Consider the following 17362-nt stretch of genomic DNA (forward strand, 5'->3'; position numbering starts at 1 on the left):
GCCATCTACTTACCCGAATACTTCAGCCTTACTCTGTTTTTTTCTTTCTTGGCACTTGCTCTTCTCTCCTACTGTTTCCCCCCATAAGGAAGTCTTGCTGTGTTCTCAGTCTTGCATTCTTCCCTAAGCCTCACCCAAGTCCAGCAGTCCCTCATGATGCAATGTAGGCTTCCTCTGCATCCTTCTTCCCTTTAAGTTTGCTTTTGGTTTGTTTTCTTCACTGTGCTCTGTGCCTCAGGGTATATACTAGCTGTGCACCGTACTGAAACTGGTTCCCTTTTTCCACGTGACCTGTCACTATCAGGCCCTGCTGTCCCCCAGCTGCAGAGAGTGCCCCTAGATACAAACTTGTTTCTTCGCAATTCCCCCCTTGCTGGGGGCCTGTTTCCGTCCCTCCATCACTTGGCACATCCAAGCTTGGAAGGGTGGCTGCATATATTTCCAGTGTTATGTAAGTGCTTCCTCAGTCATTCCCACCTGCAGTGCAGGAGGCCAGGAAGCAAAGAAGGGCATGCGTGGGAGGTTTTGACCATTTCACTGTGGGTAGATGGAGTATCTCGCTATTCTAAGTGCTAACTGCTGGCATTGCTCACCATCTCTTGGCTTCTCCTTAGAGCTACACAAGGATGTGGCAGCAGTCCCATATGTATTTATGTCCCATGTATCTTCTCTCAGGCCCTAATACAATCAACTCCAAGCTGCAGATTTCCTGTCACTGGTAGATAAACATTATGCATTGAGCTCCATCTCCTCCACAGGAGTGTGAAAAATGTGGGTGTTCGGGCCATTTTTCTCCACGCCTCCCACATGGATCAGTTTCTCTCAGTGCCACACACCAATTGTGGCAAAAGCTATGCAATTTGGTTCTACTCTTTCCTGTGTCCCTAGTTTGGCCAAGCTATCAGCAGTGTTGAACACCACTGCACGGAGGGCTTGGCTGATGCTGCTTGCTGCTTCACCTTCAGAGAGTAAACATGATGACACTGAAATTAAGAGTGGGTCAGTTATTCTTCATTAGGACTGGTGTGAACGTGGAATCTCACCCCTTAGCTGACCCTGAGAAGTGGAATATGGCCATCCCTCTTCCTCACTTAAGAAAATGCCATAGAAGCGTGAATCAGCACACCACTACGTTGGTGTTAACACAGAGCATAAGGATACTTCAGTTGAACCTTCAGTCCCATTGTGCAGTATTTTTCCTTGTGGCTGTAACATATCCAAGGAGCAAGCTGCCAACCTTTGCTTACATATGCAGAGGAGTATTGCACCCTAGCAAACTGATGGTCATTTTAATGTTATGCACATAGGGAGAATGACGACATGACAAAGTGCCACAATCCGCTCTTGAAGCCGTGCCAAGGCATATGACACTAATATTTTTGTCTTTCAGCTGAGGTGGAAGGACTGCGGGTCACTGTGCCTGAGAAGAAGAAGGTGGCCATGTTGTTTCAGCCTGCTCTGCTTCGCTGCCATTTCTCTACTTCTTCCACCCAACCAGCTGTGGTGCAGTGGAGGTATAAATCTTACTGCCAGGACCGGATGGGAGAAGCACTGGGTATGGTAACTTCTGGTTTACAAACAATGAGCAAGAGGAACCTGGACTGGGATCCCTACCTGGACTGTGTGGACAGCAGAAGGACGGTCCGTGTCGTGGCCTCCAAGCAAGGATCTGCCGTCACTATAGGGGACTTCTATAAGGAAAGAGACGTCAGCATTGTCCATGGTAACTTTCCTACTCTGGTGATCTGTGATGGGGATTGGAAGTGACTCTTAGCAATTTGGAATACTGGAGGCTGGTAGTAGTTGTTTCAGTTAATTCCTTTAGGAAAGGTGTCAGGTGGGGAGCTCTTGGGTGACAGGCATTTAGGATTCAGCCAAGCAGCTCTGGAACCCAAGGGTCGTTCGTTCCATTTGGTGCTTCACTTCACAGCACAAATACTGTTGGGACCCTGGGCCTTACATGGTGGAAAAGACATAATGATGCTGATTACCTTTTCTGCTTTTGGCACTTCCAAAGTGAAATTCTGTGGCACTAGCTGTGTTGCCACTTAAAGGCACAGGGTCTTGATCTTGTTCCACTTTCTCATGAATTCCTCGATGTTCTGAATAAGGTTAACCACTCTTCGTAAGGAAATGAATTGGTTTCAGAACTTGAAGATGGACTCACTCTTTCAATCGGTGTTGGAGGGAAACCTTGACTTTTCTTTTTTGAATTTCAGATGCAGATCTTCAGATTGGGAAGCTGATGTGGGGAGACAGTGGGCTGTATTACTGCCTTATTATCACACCAGATGATGTGGAGGGCAAGAATGAAGAATCAGTGGAGCTGCTTGTACTTGGTAAGCCTTCTTGTCAGATCTCATCTTCAGTAGATAGCTGATGTATCTTTCCTTCTGTTCTCTTGCTTTCTTCACATATCTGTGCACTGTATTACTATGGGTATAAAATCTATGTAAAACAGTCCCTGCAGAACCTTCACCATTGCCTTGCACCTTGTGCAGTCATTCACACCTAGGCAAAGTGGGTGGCAAGTGCTGCCAAACCAGAATAGTAATGTTTACACCCACACTGCTCACACATCAAACTGGCGTAAATGACTACAGAAAATGCTGGTCTCTAGGAAGTCAGAACCCTTGGTTTTTAAGGCATAAAATAATAAACTTGTAGCAAAGTGAACATTTGAGGCCATGTCTTTCTCTCAAAAGACATCAAATCATATACTTTTGCAGTCTTTCAAGTCTCCCTTGGTCCTACTTTTCTGAGAATGCAAAGAAGCACTGTGTTTATCTGCTTGAGTGTGGCAATTTGGGATATTTTTCTTCCTGTTTAGTTGTACTTATATGCTTAGAGGTACAGTTTTGTGATCACCCTAGTGAAGTCTAAGCCAGTACTGCCACTAAAAGGACCTGTGCTCTCTGCAGTATGCATACTGGGCTGTGTGTGCCTCTCTTAGGTTTCCTTGTGTACTGTGGTCAATGGAATCAGGTTTTTGCCTGTTTGCAAGTGTAGCTTTCAGGTACAGCATCTAACAGTCCAGTTCAGTGTGTAAGTCAAAAGAAAGCACCCATCCCAGCTATAGGAGAAAAGCAGAGTGGAATTGTACCTGTTGCGAGTGTTTGTTGAGTTTGCTTGAGCCAGCTGTATTATTATACTGTTCCTGAAGGGTATGATGAGATTTTTCTAATTACCTTAAGATCTGCTGACACTGATATATGTTTGTCTGGTTAGCATGTTTGTATGAGCTTTTGGGCTTACAGATCTTGTACGTTCTGTGAAGGAAATTTTAGAAAGCTGGGACCTGTAGTTCATTGTGATACCTAGAGACATACAGTAGAACACGAAATCAAAGGCACTTGACAGACAAGGCTCAAGCAAGAATTTGACAATTATATTTACAGCTGTATTTGTCATCACAAAATAAACCAAATTGAGTAGTTTGGGTTAGGAACAGTGCCATCTCCTCTACTCATTCTTCAGATGTCAGTCAAGTGACAAAGTGGATCCCTCAAAAAAAAAAAATTAATACTCCTGTCTAAATTCACAATATGACTGTGTATCATACGCTGATTAATACCAATTTCCAAGACTGACCTGTGTTAGTTTGTGTGGGGCTCTCTGCCGTGTGAAATTGCAGCTATTACATACACTCCTTAACTGTAACTGTGTGGTGGTGGACTGCTGAAAGGTGACTTTCTTTACCTTTCTTGCCATAGTTTGGTGTCTTATCTGTATCTGCAATTGTGCTCAGACACCAGTGATGATGCAGTACCATGGTAACAGGAAGAATCTGGTTTTCAGCATGCACGGAAGACGGTGGGGGGGGAACTAAGAAATTACCTCCTCTGAAGCTGACCTGATGATACCCCTGGCCACAGGTCATTGTGGTTATGCTGGGAGGAAACATGGAGGTTACGCTGTGTTACCTTGACTGCATTTGATTTTCTTTTTGTAACAACCTTTGGGTCTGACCTTGCATGTTGCACAGCACTCTGCTGAGTTTGGCAGCAGCATGAAGGCATATTTACTATGGGCATGCTTTGTTCTGCCTCATGCTGTTTGGTGCAGCTTGCATGTATTTCTTTTCCTGGGTAATGTGCATAGAGGCAACTTTCCAGCTTTCAGAGTGAGTCCAGGTTACGTACCTATCTTCCTTTCTTTCCAATTTAGTCTTCTTCTACCTGTGCTGGTTTTTGTTTGTTTATTTTTTGTTCTTTTCTTCCTCCTTTTCCTTCTCCCCAGTGATTGCTAAAGGAAGACAAGGTGGAGAAAGTAGCCAGTGGTGAAAGATACTATTTCTTAATATTCTGATATTTTCTGGGGCTTTCTTTAATATTATTTCATTACTCCATGAGGTATTATTGACTTGCAGAGACAGTGATACAGATGCAGATGTGAGCACTTCAGTAGTCCTAGGGGATGTGTGGTAAGGTTTTTTTCTTCCCCACTGCTCTTTGAATGGAACTTGGATTCCTTGTTGGAGACATTGAAGCAGCGGAGAGCTAGTATGTCTTGCAGATACTGCCCTTCCTACTGCACATTGCTGTTTGCTCCATACTGGCAGTAGTCTTTCAAAAATAATTTACATTGCTTATTTTGAGGCTGCTGCATAGTTTAAGCCTAGATTATAATTTTAAGTAGAGCAGATGTTCTACATACTTATTCAGAATGAAAAATGAAACAAAGATAAATAAAGATTTATCTTCTAATTGTTTCTTGCTAATGCCAAGTGTAAAGTGCATTTCGGTTAGAGAAAGATGCTGCTTGGCAGGGAGTTTAATCTCATTTACAAACTTTGGAGGGTTGAAGAAGCAAAAGTGGTAGATACCTATTGGTAGTGTCAGTACACGAATAGAAACTTAGTTTAAAAGTAGAGGATCCTGCTTTTATGCAGTGAAACACAACATTAGAATTTGGTCAGAAGCTACTCTGTCACTACCTGGGGCCAAATCCCAAACCTGATTAAATTACAGTATTCCTTTTTTTTCTTAGAGGAAAAAATTGCAGAGACTTCTGGCTTTGCAGTTTTCCCAAAGGATTCTCTATAGCTGGTCCACCTATTTTGGGTGGCCATTATGGGATTGCATACTGAGCTTTGTCACCTGTACATATCACATTGGCATGTGCACAATCTGGACAGCTCCAGGTAGCATCAGAGAATCCCACGTGCTGTCTTCATTTCAAGCCTATTTCTGAAAAGCACATAAGCATTTATGTACATCCATTCATACTCAGCAAAGCTGATAGGATTTATAGAAGTGTACCTGATGTTAAGCATGTACTTATATACTTTGCTGAAAAGACTGTTCAGTAGGTTTTGCTTCATCAAGTACTTCAACTCTCTCTAAGGGAATCAGCAGGCAAGGGAAGAGGGATGGTAACCTCTGTGCCTCAGGAACACAAAAGAGAGGGAACCTATTGTAGAGAAAGGAAATAATTTCAATTTAAAAGTATTATTGTACATTTGTCAAATATTTGTATCTTGGGTTGGAATCTCCAGAGTCTAACATGCTAGAAATGATATGAACTCTACTTTTGCTAATTTCTAATTTAGAGTTTAGCAGTGATACAATAGGAATCAAACAGTGCTTTCCACACTCATGTCTTACTAATATTTTAGAACTCTTTGCTGACATTACAGCTGGGATAGTGAATCCATTTGCAATTTTGTAGTTGTTTTTTTTTTAACTGGTATACGTTTAAACCAAAAAACCTGAATCCTAAATTTCAGAAAGTCTCCTCCTCTAAGTAACTAGCAGCTGAGTGACCTGGCTCTTGAAAGATATAGACAATGCTATTAATCACATTGTTATTCATAACATCTATGCACTGCTCTTTATATGAGCATGTCCACAGACTTTAATGAAGTCATTCAGTGCAGCCATTGTTGAAAGAAACTGCACCATCCATATGCACCAGCATATGGATGCAGGGTGCCTGGAGTTACCTTTAAATCGTAAGCACAGAGCAGGGTCAGGAGATACTCCATCCCAGGTGAGCCAACTCACATCAGGGAGCAGTCAAGCTTAATTGCATGGAACCTAGTAAGTTTTTCTGAAAGCTAGAATTTATGGATTAGGTACAGGGTCCTGCAAAAGCATCCATACTGCCCTTTCCCAGGCACAGCAGCTGCCATGAAAGGCATAGGCCTATGCAAGCTTAGGAATGTTTGTGTTGCAAGCAAGTTTGTAAGTAGTTTAGACGTAGAATCATAGAATGGCTTGGAAGGGACCTGTAACATAATAGAAAACATAACAAGATGGCAGAGCAGGAAGGTCTTAAGCTGTAGCAAGCAGGGATCTGCTTAGACTCGATAGCAATAGGCATAAAAATAAGAGAGAGAAACAAGTTACTCTAAGAAGGCCCATAAGATAAGTAGAGATCTCCAGATAAGATGCCCTCACCTCCACTGCCAACCCCTAAATGAGGTCTGGGAAGAGGTGGATCCTGCTTCCACCCCTTCTGGTCACTCGGGTGCTTTGCTTGCACCTGAGCTCCTCTGGGTTGGCCCTACTTTCCCACCAGGTGCTCAGTCAGTGCTTCAAGCTGTGACTCAGCATTTCCACTAGGGACCTCAAAGGTCATCTAGTTCCAACCCCTCTGCTTTGAGCAAGATGGCCACCCACTAGTTCAGGTTGCCTAGGACCCTATCTGACCTGGCCTTAAATGCTTCCAGAAACATGCTTCAAAACACAGTGGTTTCATTTCCAAGAGCATTTCAAGTTGCTGGAGGAGGCAGCAGAGTGATCCACTAATTTCAGTTGTTGGTTTGATACTTTGGTCAGTGAACTTTGTGATTTGTAGGCAGCTGTTGCCTACCTTTTCTCCAACGAGTTCAGCAGCCAATGCTGCATAAATGGTACATTAGTGAAATATTATTTTATAACTGATCTTGTAGAAGCTTCAGCCTCAGCTTCTACAATATTATGTGTTAAAAACCAACCATTAGTTCCATGAGCTTTTCTCAATATCTGATGTCGGCTAAAACTTAGCTGGTGAGAAAACTGAAATCAGAGAACCATAAGGATTGGAAGGGACTTTTGGAGATCATCCAATCCAGCCTTCCTGCTAAAGCAGTTCCCCACAGCAGATTGCGCAGGAAGGTGTCCAGACAGGTCTTGAATATCTCCAGAGGAGACTTCACCACCTCTCTGGGCAACCTGCTACAAGGCTCTGTCACTTTCACAGTAAAGTTCTTCCTTGTGTTTATGTGGAACTTCCTGTGCCCCATTTTGTGCCTGTTGCCCCTTGTCCTGTTGCTGTACATCACTAAAAAGAGCTTGGCCCCATCCACCTGGCTCCCTGCACTTTAGATATTTATCAGCAGTGGTGAGATCCTTCCCCTCAGCCTTCTCTGCTCCGTGCTCAACAGTCCCAGGTTTCCCACACTTTCCTCATATGGGATATGCTCCTGACCCCTCATCATCTGTGAGATCTTTGGTAGTTTGTATGACCAGCCAATACTCACGTAGTCTAAAACTAAAATTTGTCACGTCTAATACCTGTAGGTAGGAATGGAGGTAGACACATTTGCATGCAGCTTTATTGCGCCGTACCTAATGTGCTAATAGAGACATGCGTCAGCTTTCAGAGAGGATAAATCTCTCCTGGGACCTGTGTGTATGGTGCACAATGCTAATTAGATGGCTCTTACTTAGCAAAATGACTCAATACCTGGTATAAATATAGGCAGGTTGTGTGCTGGGAGAGACTATGTAATAAAAGTTGATGCGGTTTCGGAGATGGAAAAGTTCTTGGCAAAATTTTCCCTGGCAAGAGGACTGTTTCAGGATTCGCTCTGTTTGGCTCAGATGCTGCCGGCAGCATCCGAGCCAGCACTTGGTCACAGTGCTGGCAGGGATGTCAGTGCCCCTGGCTGGGTGCTGTGGATGAAAGGGCCAGGTCTCAGCCAGAAGGTGTCCGCGGGCACCTTCACAGCGAGGGCTTTCTGATCCCGAGGGCGGGAGAACCAGCAGGCAGAGACAGCGCTGGGAAAGCCGGCAAAGGCCTGGGTGCCAGGAAGGCCGCTGGCCTCCCCACCCCCAGCGCAGTCCTCCTTGGGCACTGCCTCCTTTGTAATCAGTTCCAATCCTTTCTCTCCTTCTTGTCCCACGCTAGGCTACTCCTAGTTCTTTATTTCATGCCATTTAGGAGCCCTACTTGTTGCCTAGGATTTTTTACCCCTCTTTTCCTTCTTATTTGCCTGCGACAGCCACATGCTGGTCACAAAGGAGGCTGGTGCGATTAAAGGCCTCCCTTACTAAGGTCGCCATGGCAACAGCCTCCTTGGAGGTCTTTGTTCCCTGCTAAAACTTTGATCTCCAAGAAGGGCTGCTGTTGTTCTCCCTCCAATTGGCAGCAGGAAGGGAAGGATGGGAAGGAAGAGTAAAGTTTACTGTGAGCAGAGGGAATGCGAAGGAACTTGCTGCAGAGAGCTGTGCTGTCCCAATAAATCTGCCAGCAGCTTCCCTGGAAAAGTGGTGGATTTACAAGTGCCATGCTTCCTCTCTGCTTTCTGGCCTCCTTGGGGCTGTCCTGTGCCAGGACCTCTGGCTGTGGCACAGCTTGGCAGATTCTTCTGCCTCTGAGGGAGAAATTGTTCCCTCTGCAGCTGCTGCCTCCTGTGGTCCTGCAGCTGCAGGTGGAGCTGCGGAGGCAGCCCCCAGCAGGAAACCAGTTCAATGGTTATTCTTGCATTTACCAGATACGCATCACATTGATGCAGTTGCCAGTATTTACCATGTTCTCATATTTATCCAATTGCCGCGCTCCTGACTGCACCTGCACTTACTTTATTCCTGCCATTGTTCTCTTTTGCCTAAGCACTTATCCTCATTATTTTCATGTCTTTTCTCTGCAGACACTTGCTCAGTAACTGCTTGACTCCTGCTTTTCCCTGCTCCACTGCTATTTGTGCCCTCCTACTCTAGTCCATCCTTCTCTTGCTAACCAGCTTCTGTCCCCACTCACACCCCTGTACCCTCTGCACCATCAGAACCCGCTCTGCAGCTCTCGGCTTTCCCCTACTATCTCTCCTCCATTGTTGTGCTGTGCTGTGTTGCCACAGGCCGGGGGCTGGTTGCCTGCCTCTGTGCTGGGGCTGGCTGAGGCCTGGGGCATGCAGGGTGCCTGCTGTGGGAACAGTGATGGGAATGTGTCCCAGATTTGCACTCACATGAGGACAGGCTTCTGGCTCAAGCAGAGCTGCCTGGGACGACCCTGGTAAACAGGACCATCCTCTGTATTCCTTCTTTCATTCAGTGGTGCCTGCAGGGAGTTCAGTGTTGGGAGCTTGCATGGAAGATGTGTATCTTTGCAGATGGAGTCACACTGCAGCTTAGCAGCCACGGTCCCTTCCTGACTTTCTGTTGCTGGTGGTGCGAAGGGAGGTCAGCCTCTGCGAGGGGCACCGCCACAGGAGCCTCCCGTCACTGTGACAACCCGGCCTATGGCCAGACCTGGCTTGTCTGGCCCTGAGCAGAGCAGCAGCAGCAGCAGGGGGAAGGGTTGTCAGGGAATTTGGGAGGGAAATGCGGAGAGCTGAGATGCAGTGGAAGCTGGTGGGGACACAGCTGCCCAGACCTGAGGCTGAGGGGCAGCCCTCCTGTGAAAGATTTGTGCACCCCCTCACAGGTGGAAATGGGACCCATGGGGCTGGGACAACAACCTCCCAGCAGGCCTGAGACAGGCTACACAGACAGGAAAGCAGTGACTGGTTATAGGTAACACAGGAAAACTGCTTTGGTTGTCTTTATCATGAGTCTTCACAGCACTGTTGTTTTTGGGGGATGTCTTGAATGTAAGGTTCCTCTGGAGGATCGCAAGGCACTGTAAGCCCCAGCAAGTGCAGGGGTTGAGGCTTTTATCATAGAATCGTTTGAATTGGAAGGGACTCTTAAAGGCTATCCAGTCCATCTCCGCTGCAGTGTCCGTCAGGTGTTCAGAACCCTGTCCAGTCTGACCTTGAGTGTCTCCAGGGATGCCCTGTACACCACCTCTCTGGGCAACCTGTTCCAGTGCCTTGCTAACTTTTAGGATAGATTCAAAACAAAGCATGGCTACTTGGACTTGTGAGATGGAGCTTGAGCTTTATGGAGTTGTCACTGAGATTGCACGGTGGACAGCCTTGCATTAGCTGTTTGCCTCTAGTTGTTTGTCCATTGATGCCTGCTGTTTGTCTTGGACTGTAACACACAGGACCTACCCTGCATATATTATGTGCGTGCCCATTTTTTGAGAGCAGAAAGCATACATAAGTTCTTCTGTATAACGAACTAGCTGTGAGCAGTTTGGACAGTTGATCCTTCCTGCTATCAATGTCATGAAACTATATCTGTAGAATAAAATATTGCAGTATGCTTGTGGCAGGAGTCCTTTTCAAAGTAGTAAATGAGGAACTATCTGAATACTAAGCATTGTCTTTTGCTGAGGCTTCAGGAGCACCCGTGATGGTGTTACAGTGAGCACTAGACAGCTTTGATGAGTTGCAACTGTTTGCAAAGCACTGCCTACATTCAGAGGATGTTTATTATGGCTCCAGCAGGCATCCTGGTGGATATTTTATATCTACAGAATCTCTGCTGAAACATTTAAGGAAAACAGAGAGTGGCAATCTCTTTGATTATAACATGCTTCAAGGATAGGCTAGAGAGCACGGAACTTGGGATCCAATTCATCATTGTGTATGAGCACTGCTTTGTGCTGGACCTGAAGGATGTGTGGGGTAGCCTTTGCACTGGCTAGTCCTTAGCTGCCTTTGCTAAAGTCCATCCACAACATATCTCTCTCTCAAGTGCAACTCCCCTACCTTCTGCATGTCATTAGAAAACCAAGCACGAACCTGGTGCAGTTTAAAGGAGCACAAAGCACAGATGCACACAGTCATGATCTGCCAGTGCATAGATGTGTGTAAATTATAGCTGAACACTGTGTGGGATGTTTGCTGTGTATCAGAAATATCCCAGACATTCAGTGCCAAAACAAATAGGCCCCAAAATGCCATGGAGCTTGGATTTTTTTTTGTATTCACTTATAAATTAAAAGTCAAATTCTTTTGTTTATTTGTTTGTTTTCTTTTATTATGTGATTCCATGAAGTTGTATAGGAATCCTTCCCTAGTTAGTTTGCTCCACTTCAGGCTTGTCTTTATGCTATACAATCTCAGTGAGTTGCTTGTTCATTGTGAAATAACCAGCACATACTCACAGTCATGCTTCAAAACATCTTTCCTGGAGCTGTTTCTGAAGCTGCAGAGCCCCACATGAAGAGCCCCACCCGCAGGTATCAAACACGTGTGATTGACTTGCCAAGGGCCTTGCATTAAAGATGTTTCACATCAATTTGAAAACTATATCAGTAATATTTTTAAAGTAAACCAAATTCTTATGTTTGAGGCTGTTGTGCATGTCCAGGAGCTTTTTGTATGTGCAAAGCATAACTCCAGCAAGATGCTACCTTGTAATTATGCCAAGGAGACCTCCCTGTTCTTGTTGTTTTGTGCCTAAATCAGAGCAACTCTGCTCCAGATTATTCCTCCTGTTGCAGCTCTGCTAATGAAGTCAAAGTGCAAGGCCAGACAAATGGAAGAGATGCAGGGGCAGACACCAGGCACTGAGCGTGGTGACATCTGTGGTTGACAGGAGTGCAAGTGGGCTAATGATGAAGGGGACTGAAAGCTAAGGCAGGGGCTGGGAATTATGTTTTTCTTGCAGTAACAACCTCTCTCCTTGTTCTCCTCCTTCTGTCTTTTCTAGGCAGGACAGGGCTGCTTGCTGATCTCTTGCCCAGTTTTGCTGTGGAGATTATGCCAGGTATTCAGCCATTTCACCCATTAATTACCCAGTCTTCTGTCATCTTGTCTGTTTATCCTTCTGCAGCATCTTTTATGTGGTGTGCATTTTAACTCGTGTATTTTATCTGGGGAAGAAAAGAAAAAAAAAAACCATCTTGTTGCTTACTGACAATGTGTGTTGGGTTGAAAATGGAGGAGTGAATCTGGGACAGGGACAGGAACAGGAGGTCTGAGAGGTGACCCATAGAGATTATGGTTAATGCTCTGCCAGAATCAGTGTGACAGCAGAAATTCCAGTGCTGTTCAGAAGAGGTAACACTGCTGCAACCTGTGAAGACAATGACAGCCTCATGTGCCCATATGGCTCTGTGTGTCACCCACCCTAGCTCGCTAGGAGCTTCCCCTGCCTGGCTGTGTGCTATGGGTACTAATACAGCCATCGCCACAGATGGTAGCACAGGAGGTGCTAGCAATACAGCACTGGCTAGTGACACGTTGGTGGCACAGTCCTTCTTGTGCTGTGTGGCCAGGGCATTATCTAGGTAACACCAGGTGATTGGATGGGCTGTGAGAGTTCTCTGCCCATGACAAATTACTCACAAGCCAAACTAACAGCTGCCAGTTCTAGCGCTCCTTAAAGAAGAAACAGCAACACATTGTCCTTGAGAGGGAAGAGCTGTGGGAACATTTAGCCCTAGAGTCATGATCATCCTCTGACAGTGCCCAAGAAGGCATTCTTTCACACGTTTGTGCAAAAATACATCTCCACATAAATGTGTGAAGCTATTTTCAAAGCTGTCCCAAAGATGCAAATGGAGAGAAGGCAGATACTCCCCACCTCCAAAGTAATCCAAAGCTCCCTTGAAGCTCAGTGTGGCAGGAAAGGGATTGATGTCTTCAGCACAGAGAGAAATTGATTCTCTGTTTCTAACATTATTTTTGACTGTTTACAGTCTTACTTAATGGGTATAAATTCCTGTATGTTGACCAGGTAATTTTCTGGTACCTCCACTGTGTATGTATAAACAACAAGAAAGCATAGAAGGCAGTGACAAACCACACATCATCTGAGTAAACAAAATCAGCTGCTCTTAAACACAAACCAGTAGTTTTCAGGCAGTGAGGCTACATAGCATTTCAGCTTGGTAAACAATTAAATCTCAGGGTTACACAATTGTTTCTGGAGGAGCTATGAGAGAAGGTAATGGTTGTTACAGCAAGAATTAGGAAATTGCAGGTAAAGCTGTTTGAACTCCCAGTTTTGTGCATTAAGGAGAAGCCAGCAGGCTCTTTTACTGCTTTCTTGGCCTTATCGCAGAAGCAAATGGTCTAACTTTCTGTGAGATCAAATCCTGACTCATAGGTCCCCATGACCGGAATGTGGATTTTAGATATCTTCTCATGGTGCTGAGTGAATATATTGCAGTGCATAAAGCGCATACTAATCTGACATCTTTTTATACTCCCAAGAACATTTTCAGAAGGACCACAGATATGCTACAGTGAACTTGCTATTTTTTTCCTCTACCAGGCTTTTGTCCCTTGATCTTTTTATCTTTTGTTAGTGAAGAGTTCACTGATAGCTCTGGAGACCTGACACCTGCACTTCATTGTGTAGCTGTGGCTGGTCACTTCCATCATGCAATGCTTTTTTTCAACAGGAACATGACAAAAGAAGCCTCTGAGCTGTTGTCCTGTTTGGAGTGGCATAGATTAGGAAACACTGGACTGGAAGAAGTAGCCTGGCTCTCTATCTTACTTGCTTCCCAAGGACCTTGTAATTTTATACTTCTCATAAGCTTAGCAAATTTAGGAGTAGCCTGATTTTGTCCTTTCTTTCTCCCATTGGATGTCTTTCTTTGATACACTGCTTCTAGCTTCAATCTGCATTGCTCATAGCCTGTTTACGCTTGTTTATTTAGGACCTTTAATGCTTGTTTTTCCCCCTAGCATTCATTCTTCTAGCATATTTCCAGGCAGCAGCTACGACTGCTCTCAGCCTTCTTTTTGATGGACTAATGCAGCAAGCTTCTGCTCTCACTGTGCAAGGCAGGCTGTCAAATCCCTTCATTGCTCTTGAATCTTTGCTTTGCATCAGCTCCAGCCTCAGTCAATCTTTTCTTGTACAAAGATGACCAGAGCTGTATAACATCAGTAATTTCAGGTGGAGTCGCATGAAGTCCTCATGTAAAAGCATTCCTGAATGCTCCTGGAAATACCTCCTCTATGGGGCAGTGGATTATTTTTACTTTTTTTTTGTAGATGTAGAACAGTAACAGTCACAGTTGTCTTGTGGTGGAATAGTCCTTCCTTTTTTGTTCATTTTCAAGTAATGTGGTCCCCATCACTGCAGAAACTGTCCTTGATCCTTGAACATGCGACCCTGCGATTATTGTTGCGTGCTTTGAAATTCAGCATATTGTTGTTTCTTGTTTTTCATGTTTCTTACTGTGGGCCCAAGGACAACTTGCCCTTTCTTTAAGACATCCCACTCTTTGATGACTCTTGCTCTCAAGCTGCTGCATTAACACGTTCTTATGTTCTTTGAAGGTCATTTAGGAAAACAATAAAATGGTTCCTAGAACCATCCTGAGGAATTGTACTAGTAATTTCCTATCAGTTGTTACCTTTAAATTCTAGAATGCTTCCCTCCAGTCATTTCCTTATCTGTTAGCTGTTCTTTTTCTTCCTGACATAGACTAACAAAAAAAAAAATTCCACAAGGACCAAAATTAATGCAAATTTAAGAGAAATTCAGCTGTTTCAGCCACGAGCGAAATAAAGTATTCAGAAAACATAAAACATTTCACTTTACACTTCTGAAATGAAGTGTTTTGATTTGTAAATGCCAGAATCTTTCGCTGACATTTTTTTAAAGGAAATTTGAAAGGAATTTTAAAGGAAGTTTGAAATTAAAAATTGCATTTAATAAAGGCAGTGGTTTGTAAAAGGATAAAGGAAAATGCCAACAAAGGTAACAATTTTACTTCTGTTCAAGCAGAATGCTCTGGATGAATCAAAAATGAGATTTCTCGTCTTTGTGTTTTAAGAACTAAGAACTAGACAAGTCTTGTGTTTTGGTTGTTCCAAGCTGGACACCTTTTCTGACCTTTTCAGCTCAGTGACCCAGGTGAGAGGTACTGCATTTATCCAGTGTGATTTTGTACTCACACTGCAATCCTTGTATCAGCCTTCTGCAGCTTAAATAGCAGTGTACCGGGAAGCCCTGCAGTGAACACTTGACTTCTGTTCAGAAAGAGTGGTCTGTTGCTGTTTCCATGGCTGAACAACCCTACCACTTCTTTCTTTGCCTTCCTAGCAGCTTCGGAAGGTGGCTGGACAACTACCTGACAACCTGTGGAGGCCTTCCCAGCTGGTCTTCACTCACCAGCAGTTTCGAGTTCTGGCTAGGTGGTTACATCCCTCTGCTGCAAAGCAAGCCTCCTGTAAATTCAAAGTCTTAAAATTCCTTGGTCTGGCTGTGTTTACTGACCATTCTCCTGATCCAGAGGGCTACTGTGTGGAGGCATGTGCAGCTTTGTGCACACCATCCCCTGTGCAGTGCAACATGGTTGGACATGAAGCTGAGAGCTTCCCCATTGCAGGCTAGTCAGGCACTTATCCCCACCACAGCACCTGCTGCTGCAAGTTTTCCACAGCAGACTTTGAGAAACCTTTTCTTGTTCCCCTTCCCACATCGTGTAGACAGAGACGATAAAAACCCCATCATGATTTTTGTGACCAGCTCTTCTACCTCGTCACTTTTACAGACTTCATCTGAGGCTTCAGCAAAAATGAAAAAAAGGAAAAGGCTGTTAGGTTTCCTGACTGGCTGCAGCGCCTGAATAGGACGTTCGTTCAGCACATTCAAAAGAATAATTGTGTGCGTGGGCCTAGTTGCGAAGGGGCAGGCCTGGCTCATTTGCTGGGTTATTTATAGCCTGCTTTTCACCATAGTTTGTGCCCATTAAAATTAGAATATAGTTAGGGAACAAGCACACAAGCAGGGCATGAACGTAGGCAGGAAGAATGAGTCTTAGATGAGAAGCAAATGCTAATGGAGCACGTCCTGCAGCAATCATACAGGTCTGCTCTGGGACAAAGGGTTTCCGTAATGGGGAGACAGAGCTTTTGCCTCCATGCTGCTTGGGAAGGGACTACATTCCAGCAGCTCTGGTTCTCACCACCGTGTGCCATTTCTGCTCAGTGCAGTTCTAGGCCAGGAAGGGACCCACTTTTGCTAAAAGCCCCACCTGCCTGTTCTGTCCCTGTGATCTCTGCAGGGACAGTATTGCTGCCATTCCTTTCTTCAGTGATGTGCATTCATTTAAGTTTCTTTTTCTCCCTATTTTTTCCAGAATGGGTCTTTGTTGGCCTGGTGATCCTTGGAGCATTCCTGTTCTTCCTGTTGGTGGGAATCTGCTGGTGTCAGTGCTGCCCGCACAGCTGCTGCTGTTACATCCGCTGCCCCTGCTGCCCTGAGTCTTGCTGCTGTCCCCGGGCGTGTGAGTGACCCCATCCAAGCTGATGCAGATTTTTCTTACTTCTGCTCCCTGGCAGAACAGGAGGAGAATCTGTGAATGTTGCTTCCTTTGCCCTGAGCACTTTGCTTAACTGAAGAACTAGTTCCTGGGGAGTGAAGCATCTGACCTATGACTCAATGGTTGAGCGCTCAAAGTTAATTAGAAATGTAATTTTCCAAGTCCTCCCTGCCTTGGCAGCTGTGCCGCCTTCATCATAGTGTCATGCTCTTCTTCCAAAGTTGCCATCGTGTCAGTGAGTGTTGTGGGGCCGGAACTAAGACCATCCAGCGAGGTATTTTCCCAACATTGAAAAGCAGCTGCCTTCTGCAACAGTGCAAAGTCCTTATCACCCAGAAGATTCTCCATTGGAGTCAGACATGTCAAGTTTCATGAGCCTCATTCCTGCAGCTTGAGTCATCAGTTCTTTCAGAAGCTGAATTGCCACTAAATGATGGCAGCAGAAACACTGTCTCAGACACGCTGGTTGTCTTTCTGTTGCCAGACATCTTACAGTGTTCACTTGACATGTGCATTTTTAAATCCCCCAGTTCCCGTTGAGGCTTAGAGAATATCAGATTGGTCCTTGTCATTTAATTTGTCCAGTTGTCTCCTGTTGGAGTGTCACCAGCATCAGTGGTTCGCAGGTTTCTGTCATGTGACACGTGGGTCTGGAGAAAGCTGGTGCAATGCTGACTGGTGTTCTTTTTGTTTTTCAGTGTATGTTGCGGGCAAGGCAGCAAAAGCAGGGTACCCTCCTGCGGTCTCCTCCATCCCAGGTCCATACTACATCCCCAGTGTTCCTGTAGCTGGTGTCCCGTCTCCTGCTGTGCTGATGGATAAGTCACACCCACCTCCCTTGGCCCCAAGTGACACTGGCGGAGGAAACCAAAATGGTAATTCATAGCATTCGGTCCACTTACTGGGAGCAGGGCTGAGAAAGGGAAGGATGAGCATCATCTATAGAGTGCTATGAACAGGGTAAACCTGGAGGAACTGCATCTTGATCCTGACATTGACAATGACAGTCACATCCCTTAGGGCCATGTAGTCC

General features: G+C 45.1%; 1 protein-coding gene across 5 annotated transcripts in view; it reads left to right on the plus strand.

The window, feature by feature from the left end:
• The window catches only part of ILDR2 (immunoglobulin like domain containing receptor 2), a 38007-nt gene that overhangs the window by 6174 nt on the left and 14471 nt on the right, over window positions 1–17362 (plus strand). For 2 of the 5 annotated variants that reach the window (XM_085240397.1, XM_085240393.1), the window contains exons 2-6: window positions 1391–1723; window positions 2220–2339; window positions 11751–11807; window positions 16147–16293; window positions 17028–17204. In XM_085240397.1, the coding sequence (XP_085096523.1) occupies window positions 1391–1723; window positions 2220–2339; window positions 11751–11807; window positions 16147–16293; window positions 17028–17204 (834 nt within the window). The remainder of the gene's footprint in view (window positions 1–1390; window positions 1724–2219; window positions 2340–11750; window positions 11808–16146; window positions 16294–17027; window positions 17205–17362) is intronic. The other 3 variants (XM_085240414.1, XM_085240407.1, XM_085240424.1) reach the window with 2 other exon arrangements.

The sequence above is a fragment of the Meleagris gallopavo genome, chromosome 1 (assembly GCF_905368555.1).
Source record: "Meleagris gallopavo chromosome 1, MGAL_WU_HG_1.1, whole genome shotgun sequence".
Lineage (NCBI taxonomy): Eukaryota > Metazoa > Chordata > Aves > Galliformes > Phasianidae > Meleagris > Meleagris gallopavo.